General features: G+C 46.0%; 1 protein-coding gene across 2 annotated transcripts in view; it reads left to right on the top strand.

Moving 5' to 3' along the window:
• Positions 1-21,256, top strand: part of LOC119383659 (low-density lipoprotein receptor-related protein 4) — a 182,835-nt gene that overhangs the window by 85,859 nt on the left and 75,720 nt on the right. For both annotated transcript variants that reach the window (XM_049412608.1, XM_049412607.1), the window contains exons 2-4: positions 6,391-6,534; positions 18,728-18,841; positions 20,463-20,576. In XM_049412608.1, coding sequence (XP_049268565.1) covers positions 6,391-6,534; positions 18,728-18,841; positions 20,463-20,576 — 372 coding nt within the window. The remainder of the gene's footprint in view (positions 1-6,390; positions 6,535-18,727; positions 18,842-20,462; positions 20,577-21,256) is intronic.

Raw genomic sequence — 21,256 nt, 5'->3', positions numbered from 1 at the left:
CGCACACACACACACACACACGCTGCTGCGATTGCAGTTGTTGCTTCGCCCAGACTGCGTTCTCTTCTCAAAACCATGGCGCGACATTCATTCAACAACATGACCTATTGTCAATTTCAGTTTGTTTGAATTAACATATTACAATATTTGTTAGATGCTGAACCCGAAAAACTGACGTTACGTGAAAAATATCAAATCAAAGAGACATCAAACAATTAAATAGGTAAGCATAAAAAGGAAGAAGGAGAATTTCAAATGCAAAAAAACATGTAAAAGTGATCTGGTGTCACGCAATAGATGGCAAACATGCAAAACATTAGAGAAAGTACTAGGCCTATGGTCATAGTAGATAAATCAGAAAGCATTGAACTGTTTCGACGTTTTTTGAATACATAATTATTTGTGGAGACTATTGAGCGAACTACGTCAAAAATGTGCACCTCTATGTGTGCTGTGTTAAAACGAGGACTTTTGAACTCACCAAATACAGCACTGTATATATGTACGGATATGTTTTTCCTATATTTTTATTTTTTATCCTTACAAACAAGTGGAAAGGGTTAGCCGTTGCCAAGAAATGGCGACAACTTCTTCAGGCAGTTTTTATTTAAAAAAAAGAAATGAAGGAATACATTCAACCTATTCATTAGTGACATACATATTCTGGTAACGTGTTCTCTTCGCTCTAGCTGTAGCGAGACGAAAAGTATTCACGTTTTTCGCATTGAAACTCGCTGAAGATCGCAGCGAGTCTTTCCGCTATTTCTCTCAAGTACGGCAACATTAGTAAATTCTTCCCACCGGTAGAAACGGAGAGGTTGAAATTAAAAGCACTAAAACACGGCTGATTATCATCATTGCAGCACGTATACGCTGATGATGATCATGCTCACACATGAACACATGAAAGCATAATACTTTACATGTTGACGTTGAGAATGGCGCATGCCAGTTTTCCTGTTTGTCAACGGTCTTTCTCTACTCGTCTATACTCACGTAAGCGAAAGCTCGGGATCAAAGAAACGGAAAAAAAACAACGATTTTCCTGGGCACCCCCGCATGAATCCGCCTCATCAGCATAGAGAACACCGAAATCCAGAATAGACACGTTTCGTGACCCCGCGGCTTGCAGTTTAGGCATTCTTTTTCTCCAACAGATGCCAAACTACAAAAGCTTTACGTGCCCAGAACGTTTGGCGGACGCCAATGGATGAGGCTTCGTGAAAGGGAAGTCGAGCTTTCTACTGCATAAAACTCCCGCAGCAACAGTTTGCCCACAGTGTACATCTCTCTTCACTCTTCATTTTCGCGGCACGAGCATCCATTATTGACGTTTCTTACGGTATACCATTTCTTACTGCACGTAATCGCAGTGGTGCGATTACACAAGTTCTGTGCAGTGATTACGACTGAGTGTTGCATTCACCCGGTGGTGCGCATAGGCGTGCGCACAGGAGGGGCAGGGGGGGGGGGCGCCCGCCCTAATCATCTAAGAGGGGGGGCGCGAAATCCGACCCGTACATTGACCCTTCTAGTCACCTAGGAGGGGGGGGGCGCAAGATCTTCCCCATACATTGAGTTAGTAGGGTGAGGGGGCGCTGCGATGAACCTTTGCCCCCCCCCCCTAACGGGGAACCCTGCGCACGCCTATGGTGGTGCGCGCAACTAATAGGTCCTGCGAGCATAGCAGAGTGAGGCGCCGCTACGTGCAAGATACTCTAGCGCACATATTCCGAGTCTCTCCTATAGTACGTGCATAGGCAGAGCACACTTCAGGATTTTCTTTGCCAACCATAAAAGCAAGACCGTTCTGAATAGCATGTGCACCTTAATTAGTATAACGACGGTGTGTTTTGGTAATCCAACATTTTACTCTCCGAGAATGAGGAAGACATGAACACTACTGTTTTTTCCTAATATATGCAATGCGTGTCGCACTTTACAGTTATCCTTACGGAGTGTCAGTATTTACAACCGAATATATCGTCAGGCATTTGATTTATGTGAACTTGGAAGCTGACATTAACGGTACCAGAGCTTTTGTAAAAACACTGACGAGAAAAGTCATTAGAACGTTCCACATTGTCTATATCAACAATGGTTTCAAAGTTATTTAGCGCCGGAAATAAGTTTTTAGAACGAAATGGATTGGACTGAAATGGGGCGCTGTCGTCGTGTCTTCTTCGTCTTGTGTCCTTTCAAAATTTTGCGCCATTTTTTTCGCTAATAATCCCCCTTAACGGAAGGTAGCATGGCATCAGTTTGGCCGGGACTGTATTCATCACGCATTACCACAGATACTTGCAAAACAATGCCTTACAACCCTCTACAGTGGAGCCGGCAAGCTCACTCGTCATTGTCGAAACATTCGCTCCAAATGAAACACTTCTATTCGAGCACTGTTGATCATGGCAATCCTCCATCTTTCCGGGAGTTCCGATAACCTAATTATGGACTCATATCACTGCTTTAGATTTTACTTTTTTTTTCAGGAACCACTGCTGCCTACAGCATACGTGACAATAAAACAAACGCATTGCATATGTGTGACTTCTGAATCACACTAAATAAAAAGTAGAGGATGTCGGGGATACACTGACGTCACAGGATACCCTGCGCACGGGGCTAAAAAGGTGTCATGAATGGGCCAGCGGCACGAACGCGTTTCGGGAGTCCATATAATTATAACAAAAATTTAAATAACATTGCCCTACCGCTTCCCAACGTGAAATGGTTGTTGTACGCTTGATAGATCGTACGGGCGCACCAAGGCCGTTTTTCTTTATTTCATTCTTGATTTGCGGGTGGCCGAGAAATTATTTTTAAGGGCATCGTTCACCTCCACGGTTTCAATCGAGATTGTGCACGGGCTTCCGTTAAAAAATCTGGTAGGTATATATTTCTAGAGCACACAAACACAAGAAAAAATTACAAAACCTGTTTTTTTAAATTCTCACGTAGAAAAAGAAAACGCGATGATGTGAAGCATGCCACGTCATTCCACTTCGAATCTGGCCGTTATTTTTCCCGCTGTGCAGGAATCATTCAGTTACACAATTCTCGAGTACGGCGATCTTTTTGCGCCGCGAATCTCAGCCCGGAAGTATTGTTCCACTTCTTCCCGAGCCGCTAGATGCAACATGTAGGAAACAAAACACACTCTAAAAACAGAGTAGTTTAACTCTTTTTGTGAGTCCGGACTTTCCACGTATACGACTCTCTTTAAAGAGACACGGGAACTCCCTTTCGAGATTATTATATTCTCGTTTAATAGTCGTGGGAACCAAAAGAGAGTTAACGTGTCTCTTTAAAGAGAGTCATATACGTGGAAAGTCAAGATTCACAAAAAAGAGTAACACGTATTCTTTTAACACGAAATGCTGTATGCGTGGGTCCACCAAGATTTTCGTAACGTATTTCCGTCACGGAAATACGTCAGCAAAATAAACGCCACCAAATGGCAAAGAAAAAAAAACTATTAAAAAAAAGTTCCGTTGACAGGAGTCGAACCAATGACTTCTAAGTGGCGACGTTGGCTGGCTGGCGTTTAGCCCACTGAGCTACCGCCAAACACATAGCGGAAGCTACATAAACGCGCCTTTTATGTTTCACACTTTCCTCTCACAGTGCCCTTGCATGGATGGATGGATGGATGCTATGAGCGTCCCCTCTATAACAGGGTGGTGACATGTGTGCCACCAGGCTTGAAAAAAAAGTCACAGTTTCGTCGCAAGGGCGAAGCAATGAATGCGATAGCAAGAAACTAATGCTTAAAAGAAGTGAGGCTCGCCAATGGATACTCTCAGTTTGAACAGCGCTCCTGTTGCAAAGGCGGCCGAAGCAGCGAAGGAAACTAGCGTGCTTCAAGTGTCGAGCTGTGACACTTGATAGTTCGCGCTCCTCTCCTGTTTGTTCGTTTAGCGGCGTCCCTTTAGCTCGCGTGACTTTCGTACGCTCCGTAACGTGAGCGCGGGCATTACGGTGAAAGCTCGAAACATCCCTCTTCCCCTCACTACGAGAAAACCGCGCGAACAGACAGCGGAAGGGCAAGGTTCTCCTTGCGCAAATATAAGAAGAAGCGAGCGAGCTCGCCGACGACTTTTAAATGCGCCCGTCGCGCTCCTCGCACCATCTCGCTGGTAATGAATAAACGCTCATAAGCGCCTGCCGTCTCTGAGTCTGTCCAGCGGTAAAGGGTGTGTACATAACGCTCGCCGCTAGCTACGTGGAGGATCTGCGTTTCGTGGCGTAGTGGTTAGAGCCACTCGCTGAGGAGTAAGAGGTCCCTGGTTCGATTCCGCGCTTCGGAAGCATTTTTCTGAATTATTTTGCTTTGGGGATTATATATATATACATACTTATACATATACGGTGCATGACGGCGGCGGCGACGGCAAAATCCAGCCGAGACTGTCCATATAATTGCTATCACAATAAAACAAAAAAAAAAACGCGCCGTTGCTGCGACCATCCCATTCGGCCCGTTTCCAATAGAGGTGTAATTTCGTTTAACACACCGTGAGGTGGTGGCTTTAGGTCAAGCCTCGCTTATAGCATCCATCCATATCAAAAAGTAGCTCTACAACGCTCAGCTGGCTGTCGCACCGATTTCCCCGCTCGCCCTGTGAGAATTAACTGCTAGGCCAGAGGGAAGACATAACGCGCCTAGTGTTTCTCTTCGCCTTTCACGACCCTTTGGAGGAGTGCATATCGAATATCAGTGTCTATTATGTGCTTGTTGATGCCATATTTGCGCGAGATTCACCATTTGCGGTGTCCACGTATATATTAAGAACTTTCGCTACCGCAAGGGTTAAATCATGATCATGGGTGTTAGTCGTAGGTACGGAGATGTGCCAATAGGCGTCAACGTGAGTGCGTCCACACCAGTTGGTGCTACATCTGCCAAACACTAATAGGCATTATACAAGCTCTGATATACCAATGCGCTAAAGCAATCAACTACTTCTGTGACGACACGTTTCACTTTCGTGTTATACCGATTCCTATGACAGAGGGATCAAGCATCTTTTTTTTCTTCTTTCTAGGCCTCGCTACGCATGATCGAAATGTGTCGGAAGAATAATGCTTGAAGCTATGCGAGCCTACACAGGTCGCGCAAGAAGGTGCGAACATGCACGACGCGTGTCTATTGCATCATCTGTAACACCTACCGGACGAGCTTCACCGATGTGCTCCCCTTGCGTGGCATCGCGCATCAGGCATGGCAGAAACGCATATTTGAAATGACTTTTCGCGCTCAGGCATTCGGGACACGTCGTGGGAACTCTGGTACAGCGTGCACGTTTCGGAATGTGTGCGTGTATTCTTTTTTATCTTTTTGTTCGTTTGTTTGGCGCGGGCAGACACGAAATGCAGAGGTTCGGAATGGAAGCTTCGCGCTTCATGCACCGGAGGCGGCAGCGTGTATGTATTACTCATGCATAGTACCGCTCCAAATCGCCAGCTTCAAAGGTGGCGGAGGCTCTACGTGCCGCGCGCGCTCCTTTGATGCGTCCATTAAATCGACGACGGGCATAGTTCTTACAATTCTTAAGGAAGCGGATATTCGGGCAGAGAGTAGTCAAAGTTCAAAGAGCTGTTCGATCTCAAAGATGAGAATTCTACTTTGTCAGGTATGCGGGTTTAACTCCCTAAGACGCTCGCCTGAGCCGGAAAAAAAATTGTCCTGAAAGCTTGATTTTGTGTTGCGACATTTGCGAAATATTTTTACGGGATACCACATCGCCGTAAACACTACACTTTGAAGTGTGAATATTCAATATATTTCCGCGTTTCCACCAACTCTTGGCATACGTACCTGTGCGCTCTGCAGTTCAACCGTAATCAATAGTACAAAAGCTATCGTTGATGTAAAATCAACCTATTGAAAAACCACGACCTTTTTTTTTTCAAACGTACGCGATAAGCATGTTGCCTTAATTCTCAATTTTTTTTCCACGTTTACGCACATTACCTGATCCGTGACGGAACCGTGACCGATACCGATTGCGATGAGTAATTTTTGACGCTTAATAATTTCGGACACATTGAAAAGTAGGTTGCATAGATTAGATGCGGCTGTGCTAGTTCATAGTTAAGTTTCAACCCATCCTCTATGAATAAACCTACGGAAATGCACTAAGGCCACAATTATTTTTAATATACCCTATAGAAAGGCAGTCATGCATGTCTGTTATGTATACATTGTTCATATAATGGTTCTTGCAGGAGACGTTCAGGCTATTTGCGACGTTCCCGTCCCATTATTAAGTACGTCGAGCACATAGTATGTCGTGCATTAGCGCAGCTTTGTTACCTGTTGTCACTTAACCCTGGGAGGAAGCGTAAACAGCGTTATTACATTGGCCCTTGTGTCTTACTACCCAGGTCTCACCATGTGCGACTGCGGTCCAGGGCAGTTCGCCTGCACCAGCTTCGCCGAAGAAGGGAGCAACTGCAGCTGCATACCGGCGAGATGGCACTGCGACTCGGACGACGACTGTGGCAACGGCAGCGACGAGCTAGGATGCGGTGAGAGAGATCTCAATTGCACCGTGCTTGCTGCGTTCGAATGTGTCAGAGTTCACACAGCCCCTCACCTATGAATAGTATAACCAATGAATACTAAGGAGTTTGACACACCGCACGCCTATAAAAAAATAGTAGACTCTTTTTCCCGTCGAAGTCGCACGCTTGTCAAACCTAGCAAGTATGGGCCCTCTAACCAAGCAAAAATGTTGTGATAACTTAATACTAAAGGTTCAGCGGAGCCACGCATAACTTTCGAGCATAACGTAGACAAGCTATTTCTTTGCGACCTTCTTGTGTGTGTGCTTGTGTGTGACACTGTGTGTTTTCTTTTTCTTTCCTTTTATTTTATATCTCGCTACGTCTCTTACTTCTCCACCCCTGTGCAGGGTAGCAAAAACGTTAGTAGTGCCTGGTTATTGTCCCTGCCTTTTCATTTCTGTCGCTTTTGTTTCTTCTGCTACCTAATAGCGACGACTAGCCTATTGATCTGCGCCGTCCTTCCCTTTGACCGATCACTCTTCCTGTCGCTACGGACTGAAATGGAAGAGAAACAACCCGGTCTTCAGTGAAATTTCCTTTTCTGACAAAATTTAGAGCTCGTGCTTGCGCTGGAACGTAATGCGCATCACACAGTACCGATCCGCATGATGTGTGGAACTTGGTAATTTTTCTCAGCCGATATAACTCTTTCTTTCTTTCTTTCTTTCTTTCTTTCTTTCTTTCTTTCTTTCTTTCTTTCTTTCTTTCTTTCTTTCTTTCTTTCTTTCTTTCTTTCTTTCTTTCCTCCTTTCTTTCTTTCTTTCTTTCCTTCTTTCTTTCTTTCTTTCTTTCTTTCTTTCTTTCCTTCCTTCTTTCTTTCATCATTGGCGTTAGACGCTCAATTCTCGGGTATGCACAACGGATGAAATAATAATTTAGCATTCTCACGATGTTCCCTTGCTTGCCCGCTCGGAATGACTTCTCTGCATGCGGAATAGCAAGCTGCTGGAATAATCTGATTACCGCTCAGTTATATGACAGCAGGATACTTTCAGATATTAAGGGCGTTGGGATTACATCTTTATTTTCACAATCGTTTCTCTTGTATCATCGGTTTGGCAAGCCGTGTCCGCTAATTCCTTTTGCATTATTTTCCCAGATAAAATAGTAGCGCTCTAGTATCAGTAACTCTAGAATTATTGTTTCTGCGCTATCATTACATGACCAGGAGGCCGTAGTGCGCGAAGGAATGTTTTGTCCTCGGGCCGTCACACTAGCAACAGTTGCAAAAATGCGACGAATAAATACTAAACAACTTCCATGGCGTTTAAATGAGTCCTATCAAGCTGTGTACCCACAATGATTCTTATTTTCAATTTTTAAGTAGCTCATGGGTCCTCACAGACATCGTGTTAAATATGCGGAAACTGGTATGTCAAATCTTTGGTACCCTCAAAAGAACATGCCGCCAACAGCTGTGGCGGAGCTGTGGTGTTTGCACAGCTGTGCTCATGTGCCCTACACCAAGGCTGTCATAGCTTCAGCTTTGAAAACTTATTTCGGACCTTTATATTCTACCCCATGAACACGAAATGTTTCAATAGTTACGCATCCAATGACAACGCTGTCTGCAAAACCGAAACATACAAGCAGAATCGCGAGTTGGGCTAGTTCAAGAAACATACAAGTTTTGAAGCAACGCTTCCCTCATTGTGCGTGGGCTCGACTGGTGATCTATGCATTTTGCAAAATAAAACCAACATATTGCGGCAATTTCTGTATTTTACGTCGCATTTCAAGGAGTTTCAGATGTAGCCAGTATTTTTAAGCTCAGAGTACATAACAGATACGCGGTCATGCCCCTCTTTTTCAGGGCCAGACATAACGGATACAATAACAGAATGACGCCGTCCAGAATTTTAACGTGCTAGAGTAGAACAGCCTACTACCTTGAAGATTACAATGCTGACTAACTAGAACACCAGGTCACCAAGCTTTAGCCATGGTCCACTGCAACGGGGCTTCCTATTTCCGGTGCTTTCTTGTGAGACGTTCTGGGATATACAGAAGCGAACGCCGGATTACTACGAAGCAGGTGAAAGGTATTTCTTTGATATGCACAGTCCATTCGCCGTGACATAACGATGTTTTTTCTCCTCTGCTGGCTCAGCATCCAAAGACCATGAACCAGGCGAGCAGATTGGCCATAAAAATTTCTTTACGGCCGCCCCGTCTTTCCTAAATCTCTTTGTCCACCAGCCCGGCTTTAAACGTCGTCTCAGCTCGCCCAGATAACTGTGAACTAAGGCTCCTAGCCACGCAATGCGGTTGGAGAGCTCCGTACGATGGCCCGCATGTGTACACGCGTTCGGCAAAGTGAAAGGTCGTGGCGAGAAAATGAGAACAAAGGCTGTTCCCTGAACGATCCTATATACAACGCGAAAGAATACGCGCAAGAGATATAGGCTGTTTCCGGAGACGCACTAGGGGCATCAGGTAGATCCCAGTCATGGCCGGCGATTCGCTTCAGAGAAGCCGTCCCTCTTGGCACCCATTTAAGCCAGCAGTGATTTGTGACTCGTAAAGCAGGTCTCGTGCGGCACCCGACTGCTCCGAGATCCTGGCCTTACCGCTCAAGGCACCGTCTCGCACCGGTGGCCCTGCCTTATAACTGGCCCATGGCGAGCCACGCAACGTCGTTGCTATAGTAACGAATCCCCCGCCAAGTTGGCTCCGGCCGCTTCGTCACAAGCCCGACGCGAAGCCCAGTGGCCCGAGATGCATTAATCCCGTAGTACGTACACAAAAAGTCGCAGGCCCAGCTAAGCCGCGCTGTAAAAGAAAGTGACTCTACTCGGCCGACATTGTCCAGAATATACTGCGCTGGACGGCTATTGCGCTGTCATAAACCGCCCGACATAAATCAGCGCCAAATAGAATGCTCCTGCGCGCAATGGCCTTGATGCACTCGTTTTCTTTCTTTACATTGCGTCATCACTTGAAATAAACTGCAGGGTGTAGATAAATAACCGCCCAACGTCTTTTATCTGTGTGTGGGAGCAGAGCTCGCTCCTAAATTGAACTTCCCCATTTCTTAACTCAGGGCGTGGCCTTCAAAAGTAGGATCTGGTTGTGAAACCTCATGGGCTTGCTTCACGGTGCCATGATACTCGGCGCTGCTTCCCATACTTTTGCAGAATAGCTCCTACCTAAGACGACACCCCTGTAATGAATCGCCTTTTTTAAAGGCAAAACGAAATATAACGAACTAGATCATCCATACTACATCGGCGGATATCCTGATGAACGGCTCTCTTCTCAATGAAAATGCCCAAATGAAGCAACAAAGTATCCAGATACATTGAACGCAACGGCTATGCTCCCTGGAAGGTTTCAATTCTCTTATAAACCAACTTTTTTCCCTGCATTTTCTTGCCAAGTAAAATGAGTCAGTTCTAGACATAACACAATATTAAACTATAGGCTGATGCCGCATTTCACGCAGTGAAGTGCGTGGCGATTTCGCAGCGTAACCCATAGCCTCTTGCATCACGTAGATTGCGTGATTCACGCTCATTCGCCCATCATCATGTTGCGAAATCTGCTGTCACCTGATTACCGGGGCCCGCATTCACAATAACGTCTTACGCTAAAAATTTTCGTAAGAGAACATTTCAGCCAATCATCATGCAGGACATATCATTAGTGAAACCAGCTGACCAATGGGAAAACGCACTTACGAAAGAGAAGTGTTGTAAATCCGGCCCCAGTTCTGTAGAACTCAATCTGTCACTTCAAAAAAACTCCGAATCGGGTTCATGCAACCAGACGGTGCGTTGAGTTTCGACGATGCCTCGCTGCTTACCCACTAGCATCGCGTTTTCAGCTTAAGCGATTGACGACAAAATATCCTGTGTACTTTTGTAAAGAGTGGTATGGAAATTGAGTACACGCAACTGACATGGCCGTCTCCAATGGCATGCCGGACTAGGGACTGCCACTCAGGCACAAGCCGCTGTCTTGTGAGTTTCTTGAATTAAATGTTTACCACCACCACCAGCACCACGAAGCCCAACCGGTTCGATACAAACCGTACAGTTGTTTGCCTGACATTGTTACGGAGTCTTATTGACAGCGATACTTGTAAAGTGAGGCGTATATTTTCAAAGAGTGCAGTTTAATGCATCAGTTTTCTCTGCACCATCGCATTATAGGCATACAGAAAATTTCAATGTCGTTTCAGTGCTATACGCTTGTATGCTGTACTAAGTAGGCTTTTTTTTCATGATTCTCTTATAGACAAATTCAATGGCCTGTATAGAAAATTTATAGCGCGTTGCTACCAGTATAGTTTGACATCTACTACAATTAGACAGAGTTCGGCAGACTGTCCTAATTTCTGCTGACAAAAAGAAATTATCCTTTCATATATATTCAAATGTCGCACACTGGATTTTTCCTAATGTTGTATAATAATTTTTTCAAGACCTCGAAACATAACTACACTGAGCTGCTGCTGAACGTCCCCTGTAGTTATTTGAATATGTTTTATGCACCCGGAACAGTAAAGTTTACCAGAATGCTCTAGACACCAAAAATACAAACAAAAGGAAACGTATGTCTGCACTAGGAGGCTTTCTATGTTATGTTTTTCTTGCTTTTAGTTCATAAAATTTCAGTGCACGGGTCAAAGATACATTAGCCTAAACTTTTTCAGACTTAATGGCCCTGCACCGTACGAATTTCCTTATAAAAAGGGAAGAACGCAATTATCCAAACAGTCATTCACAATACAACAATAGTTGTACTTTTGTAGACAATGGAGATTGTCGAGTTTCGCAGTAACCTTACAAATTTTATTTTTTGTTATACCGATGTAGCACTGCACTGTTCTTCGTTAAGATATAAGCGATAAAAGGAAAATATGGCCCAACATATTTCGCTAACCTAAACCGGACTGCTCTTATAATTCTGCCCTGTATGTCTGCTATAGGAAAGAGACAATCACTTTTAATTACCGTAAAAGCAGCCGGGACGTGTATCGATGTTTTCTAAGTTTTATTTCAAGGTTTCAGCACCAAACAGCGCATGTCTCCACATTTTCTCTCTCTCTTTCTGTCTGTCTGCTTTAGGTAGCACTGAATAGTGGAGCGGCTGTTCAAATAAACAACTTGCTTTGTCATACGCATAATTACATTCTATGTAAATAACTGTTTTACTCATAGTCGTCTTTCTAAGCTGAAAGAGACGAATGCGTAATTTTTTTATTTATCCTTTTTTTATCTTGTGGTATTAAGTGAAGCACAGATATGAGATGCATATGAAATGAAATGTGAGACAGACGATGCGTAGTCACGAAATCGTTTGTGTTTGGATATAAATTTCTGGAACCCGTAATGAGATCGGTATTTTTAGCCGTCAAACGTCACGCGCTATACTGGTTCTAGATTATTAGATTTGAGTTTAGTATTTCCAAACCTGCACGCACAGCCGGCACGTCAGAACCTGCGTGAGGTGAAGCTTTACCGGAGCGGGTAATTAATATCCAATCGAATAACGCGTAATGTGCGTGACGAGTGAAGCGAGCGAACGTGGGTGTTGTGCTTGGTGGCAAGATGTCGGCGAATAAGCTCACCATGCCGCGCGTAATTGCCAAAAATGTCTTGCCACTTACCCAAAAAATGTTTGCGCATGAGAGAGAAAGAGTGGAATCTTAATGAAAGAAGGCGAGGGGATCGTATTAAGTGCCGTCACGCCTCTACACCACGCTCGTAAAGGAGTTTAATGGAACAACAGGAATATTGCAGGAGCGCGAATGGGGCATGGTGAGGACGATAATCCCGATGATACTTTGTGGCACACTCCATTGCTCTTTTACATCCTACGTGGCACATCCATCTTGGAAGAAAGAAGTCTACTGGCTACCGGCTTGCAGATAGGAGACGTGTCTATGGCGTGCGTGACTTGCCCAATCCCAACTGGACTAACTGAGCTAAGCAGCAACGGCTGCAAGCCGCCAATTATTTGCCGCAGCGCCACCTCGAGAGGTCTGCCAAAACCTACTACGCATTTTTTGTCCCTTATGAGCCAAACCATCCCTGCGCATCTTGCGTCACAATCCAGGTCAAGTACACTGTGCTTTTCGTAGCGCCGTCGCGCAAGAAGCATCCTCCTGCAGCCTCAAGAGACTAAATCCGCCTTCCTGCATGCAGAGGGTTCATAGGGCTACCGCGACGCCTCGATTGACTTTCACTACTGGAGACAGCCCGAAAATGGCTCCTCCGTACGGTCGCGCACTCTATCTTGCAGGCTCACTCTATAACAATATGTTCCCTCCTGCCACTTCTAGCAGCTGCCTGTGCTACTCAGCGAAAGCAAGTTTCCTAGCTTGAGTAAGAAACATGCCCGTGATAACCTTGGCTCACACGCACACGATGCTGCACAGGCTTTGCATGAGTATATCTTCGTCCACTTTATAGGCTGCAGCGGCGTTCTGGCGCCATTTCTTTATTCACTTAAGTGCACATGAACGAAGCCAGCAACCTGAGCTGGGACATGCTGTCGTATTCGCGTTAGTACCGTGCATTGAACGCCTCAACCAGGCAGTGCAGGCGCATGTAGGCTGGTTTTTCTTCATTTATCTTTCTTTTCACCAGCTCTGGCGTAGAAAGCCCGAGTTCTGAGAAGACGTTCACCAATGCGTTTCAGTTCACTACTTAGGCTTCGAAGTACTTTAGTTTTCTACCACATCTATCTCGTCCCTAAATGGCTTTGACAGGACAATGCATCGTCGAAAGTTTCCGAGAGAGCGGAGATCTAGAGCACTGACGTAGGACGAAATGTAATGCTTTCAAAATTTACGTTGCATAGTACAAGCATAGCGTGGTCGTTGATGGAAAGACACGGCAACCAAAAAGTAATGTAATCGAGAGACCATGATGTGAAAAATTAAGCAAAGAGGAAGAAAACAGGAAACATGGTAAACAAAATATAAAAAAGAAATTACCGCGATCGTCGCACTCCTCTTTCAAGCTGATCACTATTCAAAAGCCGCTTCTATGTCGAGTAAGTCGGCCCTGTCGAAAGGCACTCTGCACCCCATAAATTATGCGGAACTCGCAAACGTGATTAGTGGCTTCACAGTATGCCGGGAGAAAAAAAAAGGCTCGCAATAAGATCAAAGGGGACCTGAAATTTAAGCACATCCAGCAGTTACCAAGCGCCCGAAAGAACAAGAGCACTATGTAGTTACGAGCATAAAGCTGCGCTCAATGTCGCAGTGCTTGCCTCACCGAGGCTTCTATTTTTATATATTTCTATTGTTACGCATGCGTTCTTTGAAACGAGAACCTTGTTAGATGCGTTCCGCGAAGTCGACAACGACGGGGAGGGCTGCAACACGTTCAAGCCTGTGTCGAAGCAGCCAGGCGGGTAGATGAAAGAGCCGCTCGGACACAATTTGCCTGCTCTCTGGACAGCGTCACCAATTTATGTTGTATGAGTTCTTTGGTGAATTTTTTCGTTTTTTTACTTCTCTGAGTCAAACATCTACACAGCTTCAGTGAGGTAACTTGAATGAATCATGTGATTACTTAAGATAAAATTCTTATGTATAGCGATATATATCTGCTCTGCAGCTCTACATTAGAGATTTGCCTGATGGAGTACCCTCGAAAGTTCGATGCACTTCCTGGGCCTCATAATGCAACCTTTACGCTTCCAAAAGAATAAAGGAATGTTGTTTCTATTGAAGGTAGTTTATTCGACTCAGTACTGATATCACGAAATCGTCCACAACACTTCCAATGGCGCACAACACACACACACAATATATATATATATATATATATATATATATATATATATATATATATATATATATATATATATATATATATATATTGTAATGGAAGAGAACAGAGACAACGCCCGTACGCTAGGCCGGCTGTTCTATTCTGACCCTCGTTCTTCTCTTCTTCGCGCATCCTGCTCTCGCGCCAGAGCACCGGTGTCGTTCTTCGTCATTACACTCGGCCACGACTGCGAGCGGCCGCAGCTGCCGACAGTGTCTCTGGTGGGCGGCACTGGCTGCATCTAGGTGGCCGATCTCGGCCACGCAGTGACGTGGTTTCATGAGGTGTGAAACGTAGTTCAGGCGGGCGGCATTGACTGTGTCGTGGTGGTCGGTGTGTATACGCCGCGACTTGTCCTGCCGAGCTGCCGAGCATTCCGGAGGGCGACATTGGCTGTGTCGGGGTGGTCGTTGAAGGCCTTGGTCACGCTGTGACTTAACAGGCTGAGCGGCAGGAAATGCCGCTAGTGGATGACCCTTGTTGCGCGACCTTGGGAGAAGGTTCAGCGCTGCCGAGTCATCAGTGTCCATAACTTTAGCGTCGCACAGAGGTGACAGACGTGTATGCAAGGAAACGTCTTGCGTTGGCGTCGCGGGAGCGTAACACTTAGATTGCAGAGGCATGTCTTCAATGTCTGCAGCTGTGTTGGTCTCCCTGGCCTCCATGGGCCTCCCGGCCTCCGGGGGGTCTCCCCGGTTCCCACTCGGCGCAAGGTGACCATCTGCTGTCATGGGCTCGTTCGGCTTGTGCGCTGCACGCGTGTCAGGCACTAGAGGAGCCGGAATCTCCACGTTTCCAAGTGATGATGAGCTTGGGGTCCCCGTCATCGGCTTCGGTGGCCCGCAGGTGGTCTTGCTCTGGAGCAAGGTATGTCGTAAGATGTGTCCAGGCGCGGAGTCTGAGATCTGGACTGCGATGCCCGCCTTGCGGATTGCGTCAGTGTCTGTGGTGGTGCGTTCCGCAAAGCTTGCTGTGAATGAGGTACAGGACACAGCTGTACCATCGCGGCAGTTCTCTTCAGGAACTCGGTACATGAGAGTGAGCACGTCGGTGCAGGGCGCACCTGCACCGTCGGGATGACGCCCTTCAGGATCTTGGTCATTGAGGGAGGGCAGGGTGGTAAAGGCTTGAACTGCACTATCTAGGCTGTGGGTCTGACAGCTCCCATCCGGGGCTGACAGTGGATCTTGAGCTAGGTGGTCGCAGGCATGAGATAGCGGGCGAAAAAGACTCAACAGCTTGGCTGACCATTCCGGCCAAGATCCTTGCCGGACGCCTTCGTAGGCATGCCATGCCTTGGCGGCATCGCGAAGGTGACCGATGGCCACCCACCATTTCTGCTGGTCTGTCCAGCCTTCGCGTGCTCCCACAGCGTTGATGGTAGCCACCCACTTTCCGACGTGGTCCTGAAAGCCGCGGAACTCGGGTATTTCGCAGGCAGCCGGCGATGGTAACATGCCAGGTGAAAATCCAGAGTGAGCCGACGCTAAGCAGGCCAGTTGGTAAGAGAGCTGCGTGAGAGCATACCGCAGCTCTCTGCGGCTCTCGGGTGAGCTCTCTTCATGGTCTTGCGAGGCGGCGGCGGCCAACGCGGCATTGAGCGAGTGCAGTGCTGGCAATGCGGTAGGACACAGCACGGAAATTGACGCTGCCATGGCGTTCACCGTGACTCGGAGTCGCGTGATGGTGGCGGTAAGCTCGGCGGCGCTCTCGGGCGATCCGCGCGTGGAGCCAGTGGTGACGTCTGAAGAGTAGGACACCATCAGCGTACTCACAGAGGAGGGGCCCTTGTCCGAGGGAGCTTGCACAGCACCCCTAAGCGGCTCAGGTGCCGATGGAGTACTCAGTAAGCCGTTGTCGCTGCGGGAAGCGTGGACGGCATTCCCGGGGTCCTTGCCGTTGGAAGCGTCAACCGCGTTCCGAGGTAACCGGTACCCGTGCGATGGCTTTGTCGTGAACTGGCACTGCGGCGTCGATGAAGGAGGCTTGAGCCGCCGAGGAGGCCTGGACGCCGTCCACGGACGGTGCCTGAAGCGCCGACGGATTGGCAGGTGGTGGCGAGGAGGCATGTACGCCGTCCCTGGGCGAGAGGAGCCCGTGCGCATTGTTGCCGCGAAGTAGCGCGTCACCGGACAAGTAGTTCCCCGGAACCACAATGGAAGCCTGGACGCCGTACGCTGGTGGTGGCATAGATGCTTGCCGCGGTGGTCTACTTGCGGGTTCCATCAGCGAGGAAGCGTGACGGCGTTCCTCTGGAAGACGCGTTGCCTTAAGCTAACAGCCGGGGTTCGCCGAAGCCTTTCGACGACTGCGCCATTGTAATGGAAGAGAACAGAGACAACGCCCGTACGCTAGGCCGGCTGTTCTATTCTGACCCTCGTTCTTCTCTTCTTCGCGCATCCTGCTCTCGCGCCAGAGCACCGGTGTCGTTCTTCGTCATTACAATATATATATATATATATATATATATATATATATATATATATATATATATATATATATATATAGAGAGAGAGAGAGAGAGAGAGAGAGAGAGAGGAGAATTTATTCATTTTTAGCTCACTCCCCGTCGGAGCTGAATAAAGTTTTCTCCATTCCACTCCATTCAAACACTTAGACTCCGCTGATATCTCAGCACTCGGGTGCATAAATTGTACACCTGTGATAATTCTCTTTGGTTTAGACAGTTTTGCCCATATGTGGTTAATGTCGGCAGTCTATGCCGCTTGTCTGTAAGTGGCGTAAACGCGACGTGCTGCAGCCAGGATGAAGATAACAAAGGGAAGCTATTTTGCACTGGCGGGATCGTGTAGTACGGAAATAACCGCCTTCTGGCTCCTAGTTCTTCCATTGTTCTCTCTTTCCCTTCACCTCCTCACCTCTTAATGTCCCCGACATATTACAAAGGCTACAGATGCCGTCATCATTGCTTTTGACTATACTGCACCACAGAGATGCGACGTCCGCAACGCCAGTCAAACCCACCGCGGTGGTCTATAGTTATGGTGCTTGACTGCTGACACTAACGTCGCTAGATCTAATCCTGGCCGCTGCGGCCGCATTTGGTTGGACGCAAAATGCTAGAAGCCCATGTGCTTAGACTTGTTTATTTATTTATTTATTTTCAAATACTGCAGCCCAATGGAGGGTTATTGCAGGAGTGGGGTACATACAATAGGAAAGAATAACAGTAACATCACAACAAGTTCTTCGTCAGAACAAATATCGCCACCTCCTAAGCACAAACGGGCACACAAATGAGAAAAAAAAATAGGACAACAATGTCATTCATTTGTCTCCAAAAAAATCTGACATATTCATTTCGCGAACCGAACCTGGTAGATCGTTCCAGTAGACAATAATTTTCGGAAAAAAAACTGTATTTGAACATATTAGTACGTGCGAAGAATGGCCTTATGTTAAGATTGTGACCACGTCTAGTTGGCAGAGCATTAGCATACACGATGTAATTATGATTAGATAGCCGGCATGATGAGTGAACATAAGAGTGCAAAAGTTTAAAAGGCTCACTATCACGCCTTGTGCACAATGGAGATAAATTCAAAGATTTCATTGCAGATGAGGGCGAAAAATTATGGTCATAGCGATGAAAAATGAAGCGAACAGTTTTCTTTTGGACAGATTCAATTTTGTTCACGTCACACACTTCGTATGGATTCCACACACACGAAGCGTACTCTAATATAGGGCGGATTAGTGTTTTGTACATTAGTAATTTGGTGGATTTTGGCGATGTAGATAATGTACGTCTTAAGTAACCTAATTTTTGTTTAATGCTTTAGATGTAATGTAATCTATGTGATGCAACCATTGCATGTTGTGTGTGAAAATAACCCCAAGGTATTTGTATGTCCGAGCTCGGGGAACCCCACAGGTGCACGTTAGAGACACTCAGGTGGTCGAGATTTCCGGTGCACTCCGTAGTGGCGTCTCTCATAATCATGTCGTAGGTTTGGGGCGTAAAGTCCCAGCAATTATTGCTATTAACGCCAGACCGCGTCATCCTCCTCCGATCCCTAATATGTTCCAGAACTGAGTTTCTGTTGCACAGCAGCAGTTGCCTCCCACGCTGCTTCGCTTCTAATAGTCGCACCCGCGTATTTTTGTCGCACCCGTCTCAGGAGCTTACGCTAAACTCTCAGCCACAGAAACTGCCCAGCGTATTCACCTATATTTGTCTTTTTTTTTTCCTTATCACAGTGTTTACGGCACGCTCATGTGCGTCGAAAGAGGAGTGTTATAGGTGTTTTGTTTGTTTCGTTTTTCATTGATATACTGTGTGCTTATAGCCAGTCACGGCTGCCCCACTCACACTTCGCAACATTTTGTTCTTTACGAAGCTCCCATCTGTCAACCGGAAGAAGCGCTGTGCCAAAACGGTCGCTGCATACCAAAGCCGCAATGGTGCGACGGCAGCAAAGACTGCACCGACGGCAGCGACGAGGCGGACTGCGGTGAGTCTACCTCTGGCATATCGACCTTAGTGCTCAACGACACGCAGTAAACAGGCACGGCGAATATATTAACGTCTGTGTGTTTGTGCGAAGGAAAAAGGATGTTACAAAGTTCAGCACTACGTCATAATAAATCTAGACAGTCTATCTCAATATGCACATTCTGCCCGATGTAATTTGTGTCGGCATCGTATATATGGTTGCGTGTACGTGAAACTTTTTAACATGAAATCACATTGTATATGGTTAATGCAACTAGGCAAGGCTGTAAATCTTCATAATAGGCTGCCATATATAAAGCTCATTCACCATTGGTGTAGTTGGTGCAGAGTGATTAGAAATTTCTCATTGGCAATTAACTATTCTAAATATGAATAAACTAAAATTATTGTCTGTAATCCGGACAGGGGGTGGGCGTGGGTAGGGAACTAAAGGATGGCAGAAATCGCGATGTTGGTAGGCAGTCGCTAACGCTTGCATTAATTCAATGCACTGCCGTGTCGTTTAACTGAACTCCGTCTAACACGTAACATGTTCATTTGCTTTCCAGTGAGCTACAAAGCGCACCCGAGGTTTAGCCGTAGAAAGTCAATGCCTCACCGGGTATCCAGCCTGCGATGCGACACAGGCGCCATGCGAAACGTTGTTTTATTCAACTCTGGAATATACGCAGCGTGTCGCAGTAAATGATCAGCAATATATAAAGCAGCGGAGAGACTGAGCAAATCCGCAGTCGCCATCTTGCCACATCCGAATGTGGCAGGACTGACATTGAAATGCGGGTATAATGACCTCCATCTTTAAGGTGATTGCCGGCCGTAATCGAGGGTTAAGTGCGACACGTGCGCGACTACAAACCATACCATTGTACACCATAAACGACTTGCTGCGATAAAACTGTTTGTATGGCCAGTTGCCAGTAAGTGTGATTCGAACGCATTGTGTCTGTCAAACAGAATATGAAACAGCAACTAAGGAAAATAATATTTGCAGGCTGTGGCTCTAAAAATCGGCTTGCCTATACGCGACTTCTCTTATGACACTCCTCGATAAGTCACTGCAAAAATAACGAGGCTAAATTGTTATTTCAGCCAATTCAAGTTAAATATTGTATATCGTTATAAAGTTAAAACGAAATTGATTTACACTTTGCAAGGTCGGCCACTCTGCACGTGTCAAGAGGTGTGCACCATCCCTATTTCTATTGCTTCTGGTGGACGCGTTAAAATTGTTTTATGAATATTTGCATTTTCATAGTATTCATGTCATCATATGCAGTAAATATTTACGTGTGACTTGAAAAACTAAAATACTGATATGGAAATTGCGTTTATAGCTTCCGTCTACATATCTTCTCTTCTAAGCGATCTGCGACACGTTGTTCTTATTACCGAATAAGATACAGCCGTACAAAGGAAGCTATATACAAAGGGAACTGGTAGTTTTTCTGTAATCTGTTATTTTTAGGGTCACATATTATGGGGGTGTGGTTACGCCCATCACAATGGCGCCTATTGCCGTTGAACTGTTACAGCAAAATGTGTGCATGAACTAGAGCCAATGTTCATATGAGCGGTGAAGTTGACGTATGCACTGGCTTCTTCCTTTCTATTTGCAACAGCACCGCGAAACTGCACTCACGATGAATTTGAATGCGACAACGGCCGCTGTATTAACAAATCCTGGCGTTGTGACGGTTACGATGACTGCGGAGACACCACGGACGAGATTTGTCGTGAGTACTGTTTCTTTTTTACAAGGTGTTTTTGAGACAATGCAGAATTTTTCAAAAATCGTCCGCGAAAAATAGCATAAATACAATCAGTACGATCACTCAAAAGGAGGGACATTAAAACAAAATATATATTAATGCGCAAGACTTAGATGCCTCATCAAACACGAAAATTGACCGTCGGCCTCTCACGTCGGCTGCGTCACCACAAGTGATGCCAAAATTATCACTTGATGGCGTCGTCATGACGTCACAGATGGTGAAGGTTTGTGATGTCTTATTAACATTCATTTGATGTCATCATGACGTCACATAAATCTTGCATTATTTCTTCTTCCAAACCCACATTGGCTATTTTGTACAAAGCTCGGTGCCAAAGACCCATATCGCGTGAGCGTGAGCTACCCACTTATTCGTCGCTGGAACTATCGAAAAGAACACGAATAATCGATATTTTGAGTGAGAAAGTTGAAAAGCCTATGTCAAAAAGCTCGCTCGTTCGGGTACTCAAGATGGAGATAATTTTTTTACTAAAATCTTAATAAACAATGTTTTTCAAGACACACAACCTTCTAGCACACAACACTCCCGTTAAGATTCGCATGTACGCCGACGACTGCGTCTTGTACCATACGACTAAAACCTCCAATGATCACATCATTCTTAACGATTCATTCGCATAA

This window comes from Rhipicephalus sanguineus, chromosome 2, assembly GCF_013339695.2.
Source record: "Rhipicephalus sanguineus isolate Rsan-2018 chromosome 2, BIME_Rsan_1.4, whole genome shotgun sequence".
NCBI classification, from domain to species: domain Eukaryota; kingdom Metazoa; phylum Arthropoda; class Arachnida; order Ixodida; family Ixodidae; genus Rhipicephalus; species Rhipicephalus sanguineus.
Note: the sequence above shows the minus strand (reverse complement) of the source record. Positions and strands in the feature narration are given on the sequence as shown.